The sequence below is a fragment of the Notechis scutatus genome, chromosome 12 (genome assembly GCF_049901735.1).
Source record: "Notechis scutatus isolate UNSWTSFEM ecotype Mainland chromosome 12, rNotScu1.2, whole genome shotgun sequence".
In the NCBI taxonomy this organism is placed as follows: Eukaryota; Metazoa; Chordata; class Lepidosauria; order Squamata; family Elapidae; genus Notechis; species Notechis scutatus.
This window is the reverse complement of record NC_142020.1, coordinates 11,210,903-11,230,151: the sequence shown is the minus strand read 5'-3', so window position 1 is coordinate 11,230,151 and position 19,249 is coordinate 11,210,903. Positions and strand designations below refer to the sequence as shown.

The following is a 19,249-nucleotide window of genomic DNA, read 5'->3' as shown; positions in this document are numbered from 1 at the left end:
CGCAAAAGAGAAGAAATCATTTTGGCATTAAAGAATGCTGACTTGAATCTGGAGCTGGCTTAAACACAAAATGCACCCTTGAACAGTTGAGGCATCACATTTTCTGAATTTGCCCGCGTGTGGATTCTTACGTTGGTTGGGGTTTTCTTACGTAGGTATGGGATTTTTGTCTACGGAGATTCTCAGTCACCCAGGTCCAGAGGTGGTATTCAGCCGATTCTGACCAGTTCTGGAGAACCGGGAGCGGAAATTCTGAGTAGTTCGGAGAACCGGCAAATCCCGCCTCTGACTGGCTCCGCCTCCATCCATTCTCTGCCTCCCTTTGAGACCCAGCTGATCGGCTGAGTCTCCTTTGGTTGCCCTGCACAGGAGAACAGAGCTGGAAAGCAGGCTAGTGGGGTGGGGAGAGAATGAGGATTTTATAGTAACCTTCCTGCAGGAGTGTTTTTCCTTGAAGACATTTCGCTTCCCATCCGAGAAGTTTTCTTCAGTTCTGATTGAATGGTGATGAATGGAACGATTTATATTCCTTGAAATCATCTGGTCGTTAGTACTCTTTCTGAGAGTCATTGAGGCCACTTGGAGGTTTATCTGCATCCTCAGGGTCACCTGAATAGTGCAAATGGGTGTGGAACCTTTTTGGAACTGCTGAAAAGATTATGTTACAAACAGCAGATAGGTGGCGCCGTTTCAGCAGAGGGGGAGGGATATGACACCACCTATGTGCTGTTTACAACACAGTCCTTTCAGCCGTTCCAAAAAGGTTCCACACACTGATTTGCACTATTCAGGTGACCCTGGGAGCATAGATAAACCTCCATGTATTCTTGATGACTCTCAGAAAGAATACTAACGACCAGATTCCTGCAAGGAATGTAAATCCTTCCATTCCCCACCATTCAGTCAGAGCAGAAGAAGCTCCTTGGCTGAGAAGCGAAACGTCTTCAAAGAAAAGCAAAGAAAGTCCAGTTGCTTCTTCAAAATGTTTGGGTGTTTTGTTTCCCCCCAGGATAGCTCAAATAACCTTCATAGTGGTTAAAACTCCATGGCGTTGGGTGAGTGGGGTTAAAAAAAGATGGTTTGCAGCAATCCAGGGTAGTGCTGATGGTGGCGAATATGATAAATGAAGGTTGTTGCAAGCGAGGGGGCTGGAGAGAAGCTTCAAGCAAAGGAGGAGAGTATGTGTTGAAGGCATGTGCTAGCCCTTTGAGGGAGGTCAACCCAGAAATAGACACTGCAAAGAATCCAGGAATATTGCTTGATTTTCGTAGAATATAATAACCAAATCTGGAAAGCCTGACCATGTTTCTCTCTATCCCATCAAAATCAGTGGAGTTATTCTGGGTTTATTTCTCACACTTCCTTCAATTTCTGGACTGGGTCATCTCTTCTCCAAGTTCCTCCTTAATCACCTCCATGGTCAACTCTAAATCCTTCTAGAGCTTTCTTTTGTTTTTCAAACCTTTACCTGGAATTTAAGCAATATGCACTTGAAGGAGACCGAGTCCAAGAAATCAATATTTTCTCAGTGCAATCCACCTTTGGGGTGCCATAACACTAAGCCAGGGTTGTTTAGTTTTGGTTTATTGAAGTAACTATAATAATAATAAAAAAATCATATAATGCCTTAGCACAGGATACGAACACAGCATCTTAACAGCACAGATTGCTTTGAAAAGCTGAAGAAAATCGTCCTGGGTTGGACAAAGGCCCAAGAAACCTTGAGATAATTCTAATTAACTTCAAATCTAGTCTGCATGTAGGAAGAGGACTGGCAGAACCAGGGGTGGTGTTAAAGGAGAGATCTGCCTAGAATCCATATGTAGCCACAAGTGAGCTAAATCAATCTTCCTTTTTAAATCCTTTTACTTTTTCCATCCCTTCTTCTCTTGCGGGAATGTAATACCTTTTGTATGTTTTTCTTAAGGTCATCTCTATGGCTCTGAACAGTTTCCCACAGTTTCAGGGGTGTATTCAGAAAGGTTTCAATAAATGAACATCACTTTTGGTTAGCAATGGGTACAATCAGTTTATTCAGTGAGTTAATACAATGATTTTATTGGGCCGCCCAGAGTCCTACATCAGTTTAATCCATAAACCATAGGTTTACAAAATCCTGTAACTAGGCTCACATATACAGTTGTACTAAGTCCAAATTGAACAAATTACATCATGGCTGAATCTTATGAGTAAATTCTGACATAATTTTTGCTATTCAGTTGTTTGGGGCCTTTATTTATTTTCTTCTTATTTGTAACTTGGAAATTCAGAATCATATAGATTTTTTTTTTCAATGAAGGAGTGGCCCCTCTTAAAAATATTGGATGACTTCTTCCTTCCAGCACATCAGTTTGATTAAATCTGTTATTTTGGTCAAGCTTAAACAGCTGTCTGCATTGCAGGCTGAATAAAGGACATGGACAATAGGTCGTTTTCTATTTGGACTGGACTTGATGGCCCTAAAATCCAATCAACGTGTATGTTCATAAATTAATTGAAGGCTTGAGGATTGAGAACATGAAAAATTAACTGTTTAGCTTAGGTGGCTATGTTTCGGGGGAGAGGGGGAAATCTGTTATAATATTTGTCAATGTTTATAAGGCAGAAAGAAAAAGAACAAGCAAATGTGTTTAGCTGTGTCCTTCAAACTGTTCCTTGTGGCTGGACCTTTCAGACAGAAATATGTGTGCGTGTGTATATGAGCACGTTGTGTTGTTTTTCTATTAGAAACCTCTTTCCATTAAAAAGCTATTCCTCTACAGTGCTGGCTGCTAGTCCTAATTAATACATTATGGACTATCACCGCCTGTGAAAACCAGGAACATAAAACTAGTCCTAGAGATCTTTACAAAGAGAGTTGTAAGATAAATGTCCCTTGATTTCTACTACCCTCCTTTTTTATTTCATAACACCAAAATGATGTCCTTCATAGTTGAGTAAGCCGGCATCATCGATTTGCATTAGACCATAATCCATCAGGGCTAGTAGTTCCTGTCCCGATAAATAAAATTCCATCTGCTAGCAGAAAGGATTCCACTGAGCTCATGGGCTGTCTGCATTGGGGAACCCACTGAAGCAAACTCTAGAGGACATTGTGGGAAGATAATGGGAAATATAAATTTTACTACCAGAAATGACCAATTTGTAATACAGGTAGTCTTTGACTTACAACAGTTCTCTTAGCGACCGTGAGAAGGTACAACAGCACCAGTGGTGGGATTCAAAATTTTTTACTACCAGTTCTGTGGGCGTGGCTTGGTGGACGTAGCAGAGGAAGATTATTGCAAAATCCTCATTCCGTCCCCACTCCAGGGGAAGGATACTGTAAAATCCCCACTGCGCATGTGCGCGCCTCGCAACTGATTTTGGGCCGGTTTAAGGCCTTTTTCGACCTTTGGAAGGTTTCTGCGGGCTTCTGCAAGCTTTACAGGCTGAAAACTAGCCCTGTTTAGTCATTTCCGGTATTTTTGAAAAAACAGGAAGTGACGAAACAGGGCTAGTTTTCGGCCTGCAAAGCTTGCAGAAGCCTGCAGAAGCCTTCCTCAAGCCCTTGGGAGGCCAAAAAAGGCCTCAAGCCAGCCAAAAATCAGCTGTGAAGTGCAGTGCAGGTAAGGGGGTGGTTGGGTGGATTGCGCATGCATATGTGGGGGGGGGGGGGGCAAATTGCCTTCTGGGAGCATGCAAGCGCGTGCACAATTTTTGGCACAGGAGCCCAAAAAAGGTTAGCCACCACTGGCCTAGAGCCCTTATGTTCTCACAAATGAGATGAAATTTATCCTTAGTTCTAGGTTGGTTCTCTCCTCGATTGGTTTCCATCCGTTGCTTCTTGTCCTGCCTTCAGGTGCTTTGGAGAATAGCTTGACTCCCTCTTCTTTACGGCAGCCCCTAGGATAACGGAACACCGCTATCATGTCACTACGTTGTGGTGCAACTACGTTCCATCTCACCACCGGATAGAAATGGTTAAATCCTTCTTGGTGGGGGAAAAAAAGTCTCGCAAGATTTAGAAACTGGGATATTTAAACTAGGGTAAAGATCCTAAGAGGGTAGATGGAGGAACAATTAAAGAAGAGCTGCAATGCTTTAGCCTGGGGCAGTCTCTTGGGAAGATGTTGTGTTTTTTTTCCTCTTTTTCTCTTGTGGAAGAAGTTAATTAGCGTTTTATAACTTTAAGGCCACTCTACGGAATGAGTTGGATGCAGTATAACAGGATAACAGAGTTGGAAGGAACCTTGTAGGTCATCTAGCCCAACCCTCCGCCCAAGCAGGAAACCCTACACCATTTGTGACAAAAGGCAGTCCAATCTCTTCTTGAAAATCTCAAGTGCTGAAGCTCCCACAACTTCCCAAGTCAACTTCTGTTCCATTGGTTGATGGTTCTCACTGTCAGAAAATTTTTCCTTAGTTCCTGGTTGAATCTCTCCTTGTTCAGTTTCCATCCATTCTTCCTTGTTTGCCGTTTGGGTGCTTTAGAAAATAGCTTGACCCCTTCCTCCTCTCTGTGGCAGCCCCTCAAATATTGGAAGACTTGCTATCTCTCCCCTGGTCCTTCTCTTCACTAACACAGTAGCTGAACCATGTTAATCAATTTCTAGCCGGATGGGCGAACAAGAAGAAAAAGAAGAAAAAGTCAGGGACATGTCCACAAACTATTTAAGTTCCTCAGTGTGTTTATTGGCTATAGTTATGGGGCATTTGGAAAAGGCTGTGAAGCAAGCAGTTTTCAGGAGCTACTTGCTTTCCTTAAAGAGGCTGCGCTGTAGATTATTATTCCCAGTGAATAACCAGGACGTCTTTAAACGTCTTATTGGAAAGAAGAGTCTGGCGCCATTCAAGCATATGGACTTTCTCAGAGGTCGTAAAGTTCTCTAATTAAATTGTGGCTTGAATGTTAGGGGGACTGGCCATCAGGTTCTCCAACATTCCCCACCCCTGGGAGCAATGTAAAAGAATGTAACAGAGTAGAAAGGGACCTTGGAGGTCTTCTAGTCCAACCCACCCCCCAGCTCAAGCCGGAGACCCAAATGGCTGTCCAATCTCTTCTTAAAAGCCTCCAGTGATGGAGCACCACAACTTCTGGAGACAAGCTGTCGCACTGATTAATTGTTCTCACTGGCAGGAAATTTCTCCTTAGTTCCCAGTTGGTTCTCGCCTGGATTAGTTTTCATCCATTCCTTCTTGTCCTGCCATCTGGTGCTTTGGAGAATAAGTCGACTCCCTCTTCTTTGTGGCAGCCCCTCAAATACCGGAATATGCTTCCACGTCTCCCCTAAGCCTTCTCTTCATTAGACTAGACATACCCAGTTCCTGCAACCTTGTGTTTTATCCTCCAGTCCCCTAATCATCTTTGTCGGAGGAATCACAGTGGTGGAGAATGGGGCATGACCCTCTCGCCGCCTGCCTCGGAGCAATAGATTTTATGGGTATCTGAGCAGCTGCTGATGAAGCGCCACGGGGTGCGTGTGTGTGTGTGGAGGGGTTTCTCCCTGCAGAGTCACCTATTAGCTAGCTAATGTCTTCAGCGCAGCGAGTTCAGGCTGTGATATCTTGTTGGAGAAGGTTAGGTTTTAACAGCCATCGTTCCAAACCCAGGAGGACATATTGCCCTTACTTTTTAATGCGGTCTGAAGTACATCTAGGAAGCCCTGAGAGCTTTCCAATTGCAAAACCCTGTTTGATCGTCAAAGGGAGACTTTCCCTGGTGGGCCGTGTCTTCCCGTCACTGGCGGTGAGGGTGCTTTTCTTCCGGTTCCACACTGCATCTGGTACAAAGTTGGCAAGAGACATGGCAATTTTGGAAGACGAACTCTTGGGAGCCTGTCTGTGTCAGCCTTGGAAGCCATATATTTTACTTGGAAGCTTCGATGCTGCCACATTGAGTGCCTGGGAATTTGGGAGGGGGATTGATTCATAGTGAGGTAGAAGATTAGACGCAACGACATTCCTTTCTCAGAGAGTCAAGGACATGTTGCCCTGCACCTGGAGGGGAGCGACTGGAAGGATGGTCTCCAGTTGGGACGAAGATTTGATTGGGCTGTGTGACGGACTGATGGGTGCAGGGGAGGGACCTTTGATTTCTCTTTTGGGAAGGGAAAAGCCAAAACTCTCAGATTTCAGGTTTTCCCAAATGTGCCAATATGACAACTAAAATGGAACTTTGAAGAAATGTTTGTTTCAGAGTTTATTGGTTTGGAGTTGGTTAGTTGGAATGCTGGCATATTCCTTCCAGTGGTGGGATTTGAATTTTTTTACTACCGGTTCTGTGGCCGTGGCTTGGTGGGCATGGCAGGGGAAGGATATTGCAATATCCCATTCCCTCCCACCTCACTAACCTGCTTTCCAGCTCCATTCTCCTGTGCAGGGCAGCCAAAGGAGACCCAACCGATCAGCTGGGACTCAATGGGAGGCAGAGAATAGGCTGGTCAGAGGCGGTATTGGCCAGTTCTCTGAACCACTCAAAATTACTGCTCCCGGTTCTCCAGAACTGGTCCAAACCTGCTGAATACCACCACCTCTGATTCCTTCTCTCCCCCTTTCCTGGGGGTATTTTCCCCCAAGAAGGAAAACACATAGGCATTGTAGAGACGCCTTCCTTCTTACCTTTGTAGGTGAGAACCTGGATCACCTTGAAGAAGGCTCTTTTGTGAAAGGTCCCTTGAAAGTGCCTTCGATCAGTCCGCATCTGACCATGATTTTCCATCAAGGTTAAATAATAACATTGTGAGAACAAAGGCAACGCTAAAGAAGTTTTCCTTTATGAGGGTAGCTTTTGATTGCCTGTTCAAACGGGGAATATTTTATTCCATTACTGAAGAATCCATCAATGGGTAGGACGCTCACAGGACGGACTGTGTGGGTTTCAAGGGCTCATTGGAACAAAATCATTTCCTGCAGACGGAGATCTTAGAAACCAATTCATGCGCAAGATCGTTTCCAGAACTCAAACATGCTCAAGGCTTTATCCTCATGGCAAACAAGAGATGCACCTTATGCTCAGTTGGAAAGTCAGTGGAATGAACTTTGCTTTGCACACAATCAGCCAGCAATAGCTGGCTCAGAGCATGAGGGGGCCCAAAGGAGTAGAGTAGAGTAGAGTAGAATAGAATTAGAATTAGAATTAGAATTAGAATAGAATAGAATAGAATAGAATAGAATAGAATAGAATAGAATAGAATAGAATAGAATAGAATAGAATAGAATAGAATAGAATAGAATAGAATAGACTGTAGACTGTAGACTGTAGACTGTAGACCAGGGGTCTCCAAACTTGGCCACTTTAAGACTTGTGGACTTCAACTCCCAAAATTCCTCAGCCAGCATGGAATTCTGGGAGTTTGAGGTCCACAAGTCTTAAAGACCCCCCTGAACACAGCATTAGCTCATCTAGTTGTGTTTCCTATCTGATTTTCCTGGGTGGACTGATAGTGAGTAACTTCATGCACTATACAGGAATTGTTTGAGAAAACAAATTGACAATGCTGCACACACAAAACGTTGTCAGTAGAGGGAGGGAAGGATGTCCCAAAACTGACCTAGGTTTGGGTATTTCAGAACTGGGATGCTTGTATTCTGGAGATTTTCCCCCTGGCTCGGGGTCAAGATGAGTGGCAGGAAGGAGAGGATGTGTGATGGACTTTTCTTGTTTTGCAGATCACACAAAAAGTGTGACTCAATGAAGTTGTGATACTATTTGCGTCGGAATGGTGCTGCTGCCTTTTGTTGTCTCTTTCTGTCTCAGTAACCATTCCACTTCTTCCTTTTTTCCCCCCCTACCATAAACGGTAAGAAATTTACTACTTTTCCTGAACTTCTCACCAGCTTTTGGCCACCTCTGGAGAGCATTTTAATATTTCATGTATCTTTGTTTTAAGCTCCTCGGACTTCAAATGATAGATTTAGTAATGGCTTGCTTGCCAGCAAGAGTTATGAATCATCATCTTTGGGGGGGGAAAAATCTCATACCATTTTTCCCCCCTTAATGAACTTTTAAAAATACATGTATTTTTAAGCTTTTATATTTCTAGCCATGTTCTTCTTGAAAGCCTGAGTCACTACTAGTTAAGCCTGCTAGTTTTTTATGTGCAGGAATGAAATAATTGTTATTACCCAAATTTAATGTTAGTTTTTAGTAGAACTCTTTGCTGTGTGTGGCAACAGAATAACACGGAAAATGCCTAAGTTGTTGGAGTCATTGTTTGTCTCTTCCTTGTACTACTACTTGTTTTTCAGGCTATGGGAACAAGATTTTTTTTTTTTACATCTTTTACTTCCAATTTTATGGTGGCTGTCAGGGCTCCGGCAGTTACCCCCATTTAAATCATGAGTCTCGAGCCAAACTTCCAAAACTTAAAAAGGATTTATTGGAAGTTAAACGGTCCGGCACTGCCTGGGTATAGCCGACTCTGAGACACCTAATTCATTGTCACCCTTGACCCTGGTTTTCCCCCACCCCCTGGGTGTATCATAATTCATATTCTCCAATGGGACACATCCATAGCCCAGAGTCATCAATCATGCTCTCCAGTTAGAATTTTGCACGGCAGAAACTTCGGTCACCTAGAAACTATCTTCGAAAACATTTATGGAATTCAAGCTGTCCACTGCTCCCCTTCCTGTTGGCAACTCTAAAAGACCATGGAAATATTTTATGAGTTAACAATGGCTTGATGGACCAAGCTGGCAAGAAAGGTTGTAAAATGAGGCAAAACTCACAACAACTGTTTTGCTTAGCAACAGAAAACTTGAGCTCACTTGTGGCCATAAGTCAAGGACTACCTGTAATTTCCTCAGGGGATTCAAGCCTCTCAGAATGAAGGGTGGGTGGGTTTTGTGGGGAGGGGGACCAAGGGAAGAATTTTAATAATCCATCTTAGCTCTTTTAATTACCATGTAGTTCCAATGATCTGTCGGCTTTTTTACAAGAAGAATCTTAATTTGAGTAGCAATTAAGTGCATTCTCTTCACTTCTTTTCTTTTTTAAAAGTACCGTGACAGGAAGGAAATTAGATGTTGAAGGAACAGGGGGAAGTGGATTGATGGCTGGGTAAAGGGGAGGGGGGGAAAGCACCCGTAGGAAATTTAGGATAATTAGAATGCCAAGGACATTTTAAGCAGAATTGGTCAATTTTCTTTCCGCTGCTTTTGTAAGTGAAGTTGATCTCTGTCAGATACAATCAAGTAAATTAAACGGTACAATATGTCAGGTCAATTCTTCTGAACTTTTGATTTTTTTTTTCTTATATGGAGAAAGGAAAGGAGAAAGGAGAGGAGACGAGAGGAAAGGAAAGGAAAGATAAAGAAACATCCAAACTTGCTTATATGAATATTTATGAGTTATGAGTTGCTTTGAGATGGGAACTCAGAGATGAGATAGATAGATAGATAGATAGATGGATGGATGGATGGATGGATGGATGGATGGATAGATAGATAGATAGATAGATAGATAGACAGACAGACAGACAGACAGACAGACAGACAGACAGATAGATAGATAGATAGACAGACAGAACTATAAATCTATAGATCTACAGTATCTTATCTAAGATCTAATAGATAGATAGATAGAATCTATAAATTTATAGATCTATAGTATCTAAACTATCTATACAATATATAGATAATAGATAAAGACCGATAGATCTATAGATAGATAGATAGATAGATAGATTCTATAAACCTAGATAGATAGATAGATAGATAGATAGATAGATAGATAGACAGATAGATAGAACTATAAATCTATAGATCTACAGTATCTTATCTAATCTATTATCTACATTATATAGATAATAATAAGACAGACAGACAGACAGACAGACAGACAGATAGATAGATAGATAGATAGATAGATAGATGATAGATAGATAGATAGATAGATAGATAGATAGATAGATAGATAGATAAATTTATAGATCTATAGTATCTAATCTATCTTCTACAATATATAGATAATAGATAAAGACCGATAGATCTATAGATAGATAGATAGATAGATAGATAGATAGATAGATAGATAGATGATAGATAGATAGATAGATTCTATAAACCTATAGATCTACAGTTTCTTAACTAATTTCTCTCTCTCTCTCTCTCTCTCTCTCTCTCTCTCTCTCTCTCTCTCTCTCTCTCTCTCATCTACAATATATAGATAGTATATAGATAAAGACAGGCAGGCAGGCAGGCAGCAGATATATATGGATAAATGATATATAGATAAATAGATAGAGAGATATAGATAGAGAGATAGATGATAGATAGATGGATGGATGGATAGATAGAGAGATAGATAGAGATATTCTATAAATCTATAGATCTACAGTTTCTTAACTAATTTCTTTCTCTCTCTCTCTTTCTCTCATCTACAATATATAGATAGTATATAGATAAAGACATATAGATAGATCTATAGGTAGATAGACAGACAGACAGACACAGATAGATCTATAGGTTGACAGACAGAGCAAGCCTCCAGCATTCAGAGGCCAAATTCATATTTCAGGTTTTGCTACTTTTTCCTTCGGGCAAGTTTCCTGCTTGAGTCGATTTAGACTTTATGTGTCACCTGTGATTACGCACATGATAGACCTGACCTTTGGAAAGATCTTTGCCGTGACTCCGCATGACGTTATTATGCCAGTGATTATGCGATCTGTCACCACCAAGCCACCCTGGAGATGTTCTTAGTCTTCCAGAAGTAATAGAGTATCGGTCCTATGTCTCTCCCGCCCCAGTCTTACCCTTCCTTCCATGGTGCAGGCTTCATCTCACATCGATTTGAGGTTCGTAAGCTCGTTCTGGAAGAGTTTTAAGGTTGGAAGTCATTCCCCCCTCTTCTATCTAGCGCCTTTTAGAATTTATTTTTTTTAGAAGGTTTCGCATTAGACCGACGTGATGCATCGTTCCCCAGCCCAACCATAATAAAAAAAGATTATTACAGATAGTTCTTGACTTACGACTGGTCGCTTAGCAACCATTTTGAAGTTCGGCCAGATCTATCGGTACGTGCGTCTGTGTCTCTGTGTGTGTGCTACTTACATCCTGGATGTGAAGCTCTGCCAGTTGCTCCCTGCAGGCAGGCCTCGATGTATGACCCCAACGGGGACCTAAATTTCCATTGCCAACCAAGCTGGCTGTTAAATGAGTCATGCCCATTTTACAATCCTTCCCCCCCCCCCGGTTCTTGAGTGTATCACTGTAGGTGGTTAAAGTGATTGGTGCGGTCTTTTAAGCAAATCCAAGGTTTCCCCATGGACTTGGCTTGTTGGAAGCTGGCTGACCCCGGATGCTGCAAACATCCTAAGGCACTTGGCTGATTGCCAAGCTACTATATTTTGGACCCGTGACTGTGAGGATGCTGCAAGCATTGCGTTTGTCCCTGTGTTTCAGTGCTGTTGTAACTGTGATGATCCGGGGCAAGGCACAGAGGCAACACAGTCGGCTGATAGTGTTGTGGTTCGCCGTCAGCCTGCGCAGACGGCAGCGGAATCGGACTGTGGGAAAGAACGGAGATCAGTCCAGGAGTCTGGAGAGGACTCGGACGAGGGTTCTGCGTCCGATGCAGAGATGGGGCCAGGACCATCTGGGAGTGGGGTGCTGACTCCGGAGCCTTTGGAGTCTGGCAGCAGCGAGGCAGAGGACCTAGGTGTGCGCAGAGCTGCTAGAAGGCAAGAACAGCTGAGACAAAAGGGGCGACTCGGGAGTAAGGCTGGGAAGTGATTGCCCCTTCCCATAAGGTATAAAGGACAGGCAAAGGTAGAGAAACCTTTGCAGGAAGCAACCTTGTTCGCTGTATTCAGATTAAACCTTAAATCTTGTGTGGACTTTGCACTTTGTTTGGCTTTTTACAGTTCGTTTGGTACTTTAGTTGTTGGCAGCAATTCAAAGGAGATAAAGGTGGGTGCTTATCTTGAGGGACTGTTTGGGACTCATTACCGGCTGGGAATGAAAATAATTCCCAGCATTGAAATAAAACAAGAGTTTTTATTATTTGGTCAGAACAGATAGTTCAAATTGCCCCTTTATTGCTCCAGCTTTCCCCCAAATGCTCCCATGTTGATGGCAAGTCCCAGAGCAAAGTGATCTCTCTCTCTCTCTCTCTCTCTCTCCCCCTCCCTCCCTCCCTCCCTCTCTCTCTCTCTCTCTCTCACACACACACACACACACACACACCTCCAGCAGCTTCTAGCTGCAAGTAGCCCAGCAAAATGCTCTGAGCACAATGGCTGCAAAGCAAGAATTCCAACTGGGCAATGGAATGAGTCAATGTGTCCAGGAAGCAAAGGAACAAGGCAATTAATCCAGGGAGCAAGAAATAAAGCAAAAAGTCCAGGAAACTCCAAACATCGGCAACGGCACACAAAACTCCATGAATTCAACACTTGTTCCCGACAAATGCCCCTCCCCCAGAGCATCTCCTTAAGCCTCAGTCCCCAGGTGTGCCTTGTGAAGAGGGGCGGGGCGCTCTCCTCCCGAGTTGTCAGGTGGGCCTGGGCTGTTCCCGTCTCCACTCTCCATGCTCACTTAGCAACTTAGCAACAGAAATGTTGGGCTCAATTGTGATCGTAAGTCGAGGACTACCTATTAAAAGTTAAAGTGAGATAGAGATAGATAATATAGAGATCTAGATACAGATATACAGCAATAGAATTCACAAGTTTGTAGGCTTTACGGTTCTGGAGATTTTGTGATGATGCGTGAGTGGTATTTCGCATAGATAGATAGATAGATAGATAGATAGATAGATAGATAGATAGATAGATAGATAGATAGATAGATAGATAGATAGATAGATAGATAGATAGATAGATAGATAGATAGATAGATAGATAGATAGATAGATAGATAGCCAGGCAGGCAGGCAGGCAGGCAGGCAGGCAGGCAGGCAGGCAGGCAGGCAGGCAGGCAGGCAGGCAGGCAGTGATGATAGATAGATAGATAGATAGATAGATAGATAGATAGATAGATAGATAGATAGATAGATAGATAGATAGATAGATAGATAGATAGATAAGAAAGAGAGAAAGAAGATAAGATAAAGGTGATATATAGATGTATAAGTATATGTTTATGTATCTATATATGTGTGTGTTTGTGTCTGTATGTATATGTATAAGAAGTCCTCATAATGCTTAGAACAAAAACTGAGGTTTAAAAGAATCCCCATGAACAAAAATATCACACACGCAAAAATGTATTTTTTTTTTCAATTGGGGACGTGTTATAAATCTCGGTGTTTGAATTATGAAGTCAGACTAAGAGCTGGCATCCTTTGCAGCTGGTGATATAGTTCTATGTTCCATCATTAATAATATTAATGCTTCTGCTCAAAATGATCAAATTCTTTGTTTAAGGGAGGTGAATTAGCTCCAAATGGAAGCATTTTCCTGGGGATGGTTCAAATGGCATATGAACGCAGATTATTATTATTTTTTCCCCTTCTTTTTCTATATCGTTTGCACAGAGGACATATTATGTTTGATCTAATTCAGTCGGCCCCAGCCTCGAGTAATTAAGTCAGATGTTTTTAATTAAATCAAAGGAGGTTATGAATTGAATCCCTTTAATGCAATTAAGCAGAAAAGCATGAGAGGCATACCAAAGAATATTTGGATATTTTTTTTTGGGGGGAATGAAAAAATCTCGTGGCTGTCTTTACACAGCATAATAAGCCATAAAAGCTGGCTTTTAAGAACATGGAGCATTCCAGAAACTGACAGTCCCAGTTGCATAAGGGTGTAATTGACTCAAAAAGCCCCTTTAGATCAGTCGCTTTCGTATTGTGGCCAGTGGTGGGATTCAATTTTTTTTTACTAATTTGTTTTTTACTTTCTGTGGGTGTGGCTTGGTGGGCATAGCAGGGGAAGGATACTGCACAATCCCCATTCCCTCGCCACTCCACTAACCTGCTTTCCAGCTCCATTCTCCTGTGCAGGACAACCAAAGAAGACCCAGCCAATCAGCTGGGACTCGGGAGGCGGAGAATAGATGGGGGCGGGGCCAGTCAGAGGCGGTATTTGCCGGTTCTCTGAACTACTCAAAATTTCCACTACCGGTTCTCCGGAACCTGTCAGAACCGGCTGAATACCACCTCTGATTGTGGCTTAAAGCCAGCTTCTGATTCTAGTTTGTTTGGGGGCAAGTTAACCACAATGGCAGGTGCTGGGTTCACCGTAGCTTCATGCTTTTAATTTCATTTTAAATTGTATTTTATCCAATTCCATTTTAAATAGCCTTTTAACACATTTTAGTAATAATTTGTTTCTGGAACTTTGCACTTTGATATGGCCCAGGGGCTAATCAATCAATAAAGAATTGGAATTTACTTTCTCATCAGTAGAAGCAGCCCTCCACTTACAACAGTTCACTGGGCAACCGTTGGAAGTTACAATGGCACTGAAACCAGTGACCGTTTTTCATACTTATGACCATTGCAGCATCCTCATGGTTACGTGACGCTTGGTAACAGGTTCATATTTGTGATGGTTGCAGTCTCCCAGGGTCCTGTGATCACCTGCACAGGTAGTTCTCGACTTATGGCCACAGTTGAGCCCAAAATCTGACTCCTCCCCCCTTTGGATTTTGCTTGTCAGAGGTCGCAAAAGGGGAGAAATCACAGGACCCCAGGACACACTCTGTCCATCATAAATGAAATGAGGGGTCCTTGGTGCTCTCTGAGCTTGGTGGTTTTCTTGCAGACATTTCATGACCCAAATAGGTAACTTCATCAGTGCTAGAAGGAGTGAGGTTTGTTCTTGGCTCCTTGAACCCTCTGAATGGTTGTAAGTCGAGGACTTCCTGTATTGTAGGGATGTTATTTGGCAATAGCCTCGTGCTTGTGTTGTTTTCTGCTTTTGGCTTATCCAAAAGTAGAGATGATTTCTTTGTTGATTCATATCTTGGATGACCGAACACTCATTTCTCCATCGCTGAATTGTCGGTTGTCTGTCTCTCGCTCTGTGTCTGTTCCAGGTGGCGGAAATGCATGGGGAACTGATCGAGTTCAACGAACGCCTCCATCGTGCCTTGATGGCCAAAGAAGCCCTGGTGACTCAGATGAGACAAGAACTGATCGATCTGAGAGGACCGGTAATCATTTAATTTTTTTTAAAAAAAATAGTCACCATCCCTACCATCCTTGGCAATGTGCAGTGGGGCACGGGAGAGGAGAAAAGGAAAAAAATAGACCCCCACTTGCCACCATCCACTTAATCCCCATTCTAAATTAACAACGGTGATGAAAACAGTTGACATGCAAACCCAGGTCTCACGCTTACAGATGACACAAGTGTCCTTGTGGTCGTGTGATCAGAATTCAGGGGCTTGGCAACTGTATACGCACACAGACACAGACACAGACACACACACACACACACACACACATACTTATATAGCGCTTCCCAGTGCTCTACAGCCCTCTCTAAGCAATTTACAGAGTCAGCCTACTGTCCCCAACTATCTGGGTCCTCCTTTTACCGACTTCAGAAGGATAGAAGGCTGACTCAACCTTGAGCCGGTTAGGATCAAACTGCTGGCAATGGGCAGACTTAGTCTGCAATGCTGCATTCTAACCACTGTGCACCATGGAAGGGAGGAAGGGAGGGAGGGAGGGAGGGAGGGAGGGAGGGAGGAAGGAAGGAAGGAAGGAAGGAAGGAAGGAAGGAAGGAAGGGCAACAGTAATAGCCCTTAGACTTATATACCGCTTCCCAGTGCTTTCCAGCCCTCTCTAAGTGGTTTACAGAATCAGCCTCTTTGCCCCCAACAATCTGGCTCCTCATTTTACCCACCTCGGAAGGATGGAAGGCTGAGTCAACCTTGAGCTGGTTGGGATCGAACTCCTGGCAGTGGGCAGACTTAGTCTGCAATGTTGCATTCTACCCACTGCACACCATGGAAGGGAGAGAGGGCAATAGCAATAGCCCTTAGACTTATATACCGCTTCACAGTGCTTTTACAGCCCTAAGCGGTGTACAGTGTCAGCCTGTAAACCCCAACCATCTGAGTCCTCATTTTACCGACCTTGGAAGGACAGAAGGCTGAGTCAACAACCTCAAGCCTATTTCAGGAAAAGCGAAAGGAAACTCGATTGGAGAAGCCAACGTCTTGCTTCTGAAGTCTTGCGCTCCATGAAACGGGGAGCTATTTGGTTTGCAAATCCTAATGCCTGCTGTAGCCTTATGTTTATCTCGCCCGTAAGATTCTGTTCTGAAATTTATAGCCAGCAGGGCTTCAATTAAACTCTTGTCCACCCCAATGTACCGGCAAGGCATGTAATAAAGAATTTCTGCCACCAAATTATTTTATATGGCGCCATTATTGCGAAGGACACAGTCCCCTTGTGCCTCATTATCGTCCTGCAATTACTTCCCTTTCAAGAGCCCATTTTGCTTTTTCAGAACATCAAGGACTCAACATATCAGCTCAGCGCACATTCACAAGTCTAGAAAACTGCTCGAGGGGTCAAGAGAAATGGAAGCCTTTTCTCCTTTTATTCCTCCCCCTCCAATTATTACATCCAGCAATCAGATCAGAGTGGTTTAATTCTCAATTTGTTCTGTGCCACCACTGGCACTATACAGCCAATCCTTGACTTACATCCATTCGTTCAGTGACCGTTCGAAGTTACAACGGCCCTGAAAAAAAACAAAGATGACTTACGACTGTTTTTCACCCTTATGACCGTTTATAGCATCCCCATGGTCCCGTGATCGAAATTCAGACGCCTTCTCAGAGTTTAAAGATTGATTAGGAGTGAATATTCTGGCGCTATCTGGGTGCAGCCGACTCTGAGACCCATCATTCATCTCACCCTGGATGTATATTCTCCAATGGGACACATCCATAGCCAAGAGTCATCAATCTGCTCTCCAGTAATCATCTTGCGCGCCAGAAGCTTCGTCCGCCTAGAAATTATCTATGAAAGCATTTAAGGAATGCACTGCTTTCCCCCACTCCTTTTCTGCTGGCAACTCTAAAAAAGACCAGAGAAATATTTTTGAGTTGAGACACGTGGCAACCGGGTCATATTAAACAAGCTCTGTGGATGTTGTGGTGCGTATAAAATGAGAGCAGAGTCTCCTTGACCCTGGCTGCGATCCATGAATTTCCAGGGGAAAAACTGGATATATTAATCCCTTGCGGAGTGGAGCCTGGGCAACTGAATGGAGCTAGCAGAGTGTTTGAATGGCTGGACGCCCTTCCTGTCGCCAATGCGGAGTTTCTTTTTTCCCCAGCAGATATATTCTCAGTGGTGCCCAGAGAGAGAAATATCCGCCTCTACCTAGGATTGAACTCACAGCCTCTTGATTGTGAGGCGAGAGGTCCACCTCCAGGCCATCGCACCACTCCAATAAATATAGTCCTAAAGAATGTATAGAAAATAAATGGGAAATGCAAATGGCGAGTATCTTCCGCCAAGTATCTTCCGCCGCTGTTCTCCATCTATTCACTGGGCTAATGCCTGTTTTCTCTATCTGCAGCTCTGATTCCTCCACCACCACCACCGCCCTTTTGCAGCTACAGACATATTCTGTACAGGTAGTCCTCAACTTATAACAAATCGTTTAGTGACCGTCCAAAGTTACAATGGCACTGAAAACAGTGACTTGCGACCATTTTTCACAGTTACAACCTTTATAGCATCCCTGTGATGACCCAGGGTGGGGATACAAAATAAACACAGTCACAAAAAAACAGGTGAAGCCCCTTTTATTCCTTCACTTTGCTTCCAAGCTCCGAATATCCTTGATGGAAGACAAAAAAAACCACAAAAAACTCCCACACAAACAGTTACAGGAAGGAGGAAAAAAACAACACAAACCAGGCAAGATAAGGGCTGGAGGATGTCCACAGATAACAGAACACACACTGGGAAGGACGCCAAACTCAGAAAGGAACCATAAACTGGAGATATTTCCATGCTTTGTTTCCAGCACTCGCCAGTAGGCAGGTCTGTCCTCTTATCCAGTTGTCACAGCTGCAGCCCATGAAGAAGATCAAGCCCTCTCCTCCTGAGTAGACCACGTCTCTCCCTTATCCTCTCCTCCCTGCGTGCCCTAGGATGGAGAGGGGGTGGGCCTGGATCCTCCTCTGACTGCCCAGCCGGCCTCTGCCCTTCCCCAGCCTCCTCCACAACCTCCGGAGCCCCACTTCCACTCCCTGTCGGCTGTTCCTCCTCTCCCTCGGAGTCAGTCTCCAACAGGGGCATGACAATCCCCACGATTACGTGATCCAAACTCAGTTGCTTGGCAGTTGCTTCATTCTTATGACTGTTGCTGTGTCCCAGGGTGATGTCATCCCCTTCTGACAAGCCAACTCAACGGGGAAGCCAGATTCATTGAACAACCATATTCCTAAGTTATCAACTGCATTGAGCCGCTGTGGCAAGAAAGGTTATAAAACGGGGCGAAACTCATGTCGCAAATGTCTTACTCAACAACAGAAATGCTGGGCTCAAATGTGGTCATAAGTCAAGGACTACCTGTACATTTAAAACACCCCCCATGATGATATTTCCCGACAGTTAGAACAATTAATCGGTGGAACGGCTTCCCTCTGGAAGTTGTGGGTGCCCCATCACTGGACGTTTTTAAGAAGAGCCTGAGCGGCCATTTGTCTGGGAGGGATCTCCTGCTAGAGCAGGGGGTTGGACTAGATGACCTCCAAGGTCCCTTCCAACTCTGTTATTCCATTCTGTTAATTTGTCCCACACCCCGAGCCGAAAAGTGAACGCTGTATTTTTATCCCTTCTGCTCATCAAGCACACTCCACTTTCAAATATATTTGAAAAGATAAGCGCATCCAGTTTTAGAGAGAGACGCTGAATAATAAGCACTATAGATCAGTATAACGTCTTTACAGTTTTCAAAGCATGAAGGGGAATTGGGATAGATTGTGTGGGGACTCCATTTGAATAAGCCACACACACAGCAAAACCAGATTTTAAAAATCTTTCTTGGCTTTCAGGCCATAACACCATAAAGACTAAAAAAACGTTCCCTGGCATTTCTAACCTCTTTAGAGGCCCCCTTTCAAGATATTGCATAAAGGGGAGGAAAAGAGAGTGCTATAAAATATGTCCCTTCGTGAATCATCGCGTTCACATTGGGAGTGTGTGTGTAAATCATTATTATTTTTTAAAGGGATTGTAAAGGGGAAGAAAAGGCTTTGAGTCACTTTGAGAGGCTGCACAAAATATGAATCCCCTTCATGTATAAATTCTAAGCCATAAAGGGCTTTGAGGTTTCTTCT

At 43.5% G+C, this 19,249-nt stretch overlaps 1 protein-coding gene across 5 annotated transcripts in view; it reads left to right on the top strand.

Annotated features, from left to right (window-relative positions):
- SNX29 (sorting nexin 29) overlaps positions 1–19,249 on the top strand; it is a 198,504-nt gene that overhangs the window by 53,577 nt on the left and 125,678 nt on the right. For all 5 annotated transcript variants that reach the window (XM_087973364.1, XM_087973366.1, XM_087973367.1 and 2 more), the window contains exon 16: positions 14,971–15,087. In XM_087973364.1, coding sequence (XP_087829490.1) covers positions 14,971–15,087 — 117 coding nt within the window. The remainder of the gene's footprint in view (positions 1–14,970; positions 15,088–19,249) is intronic.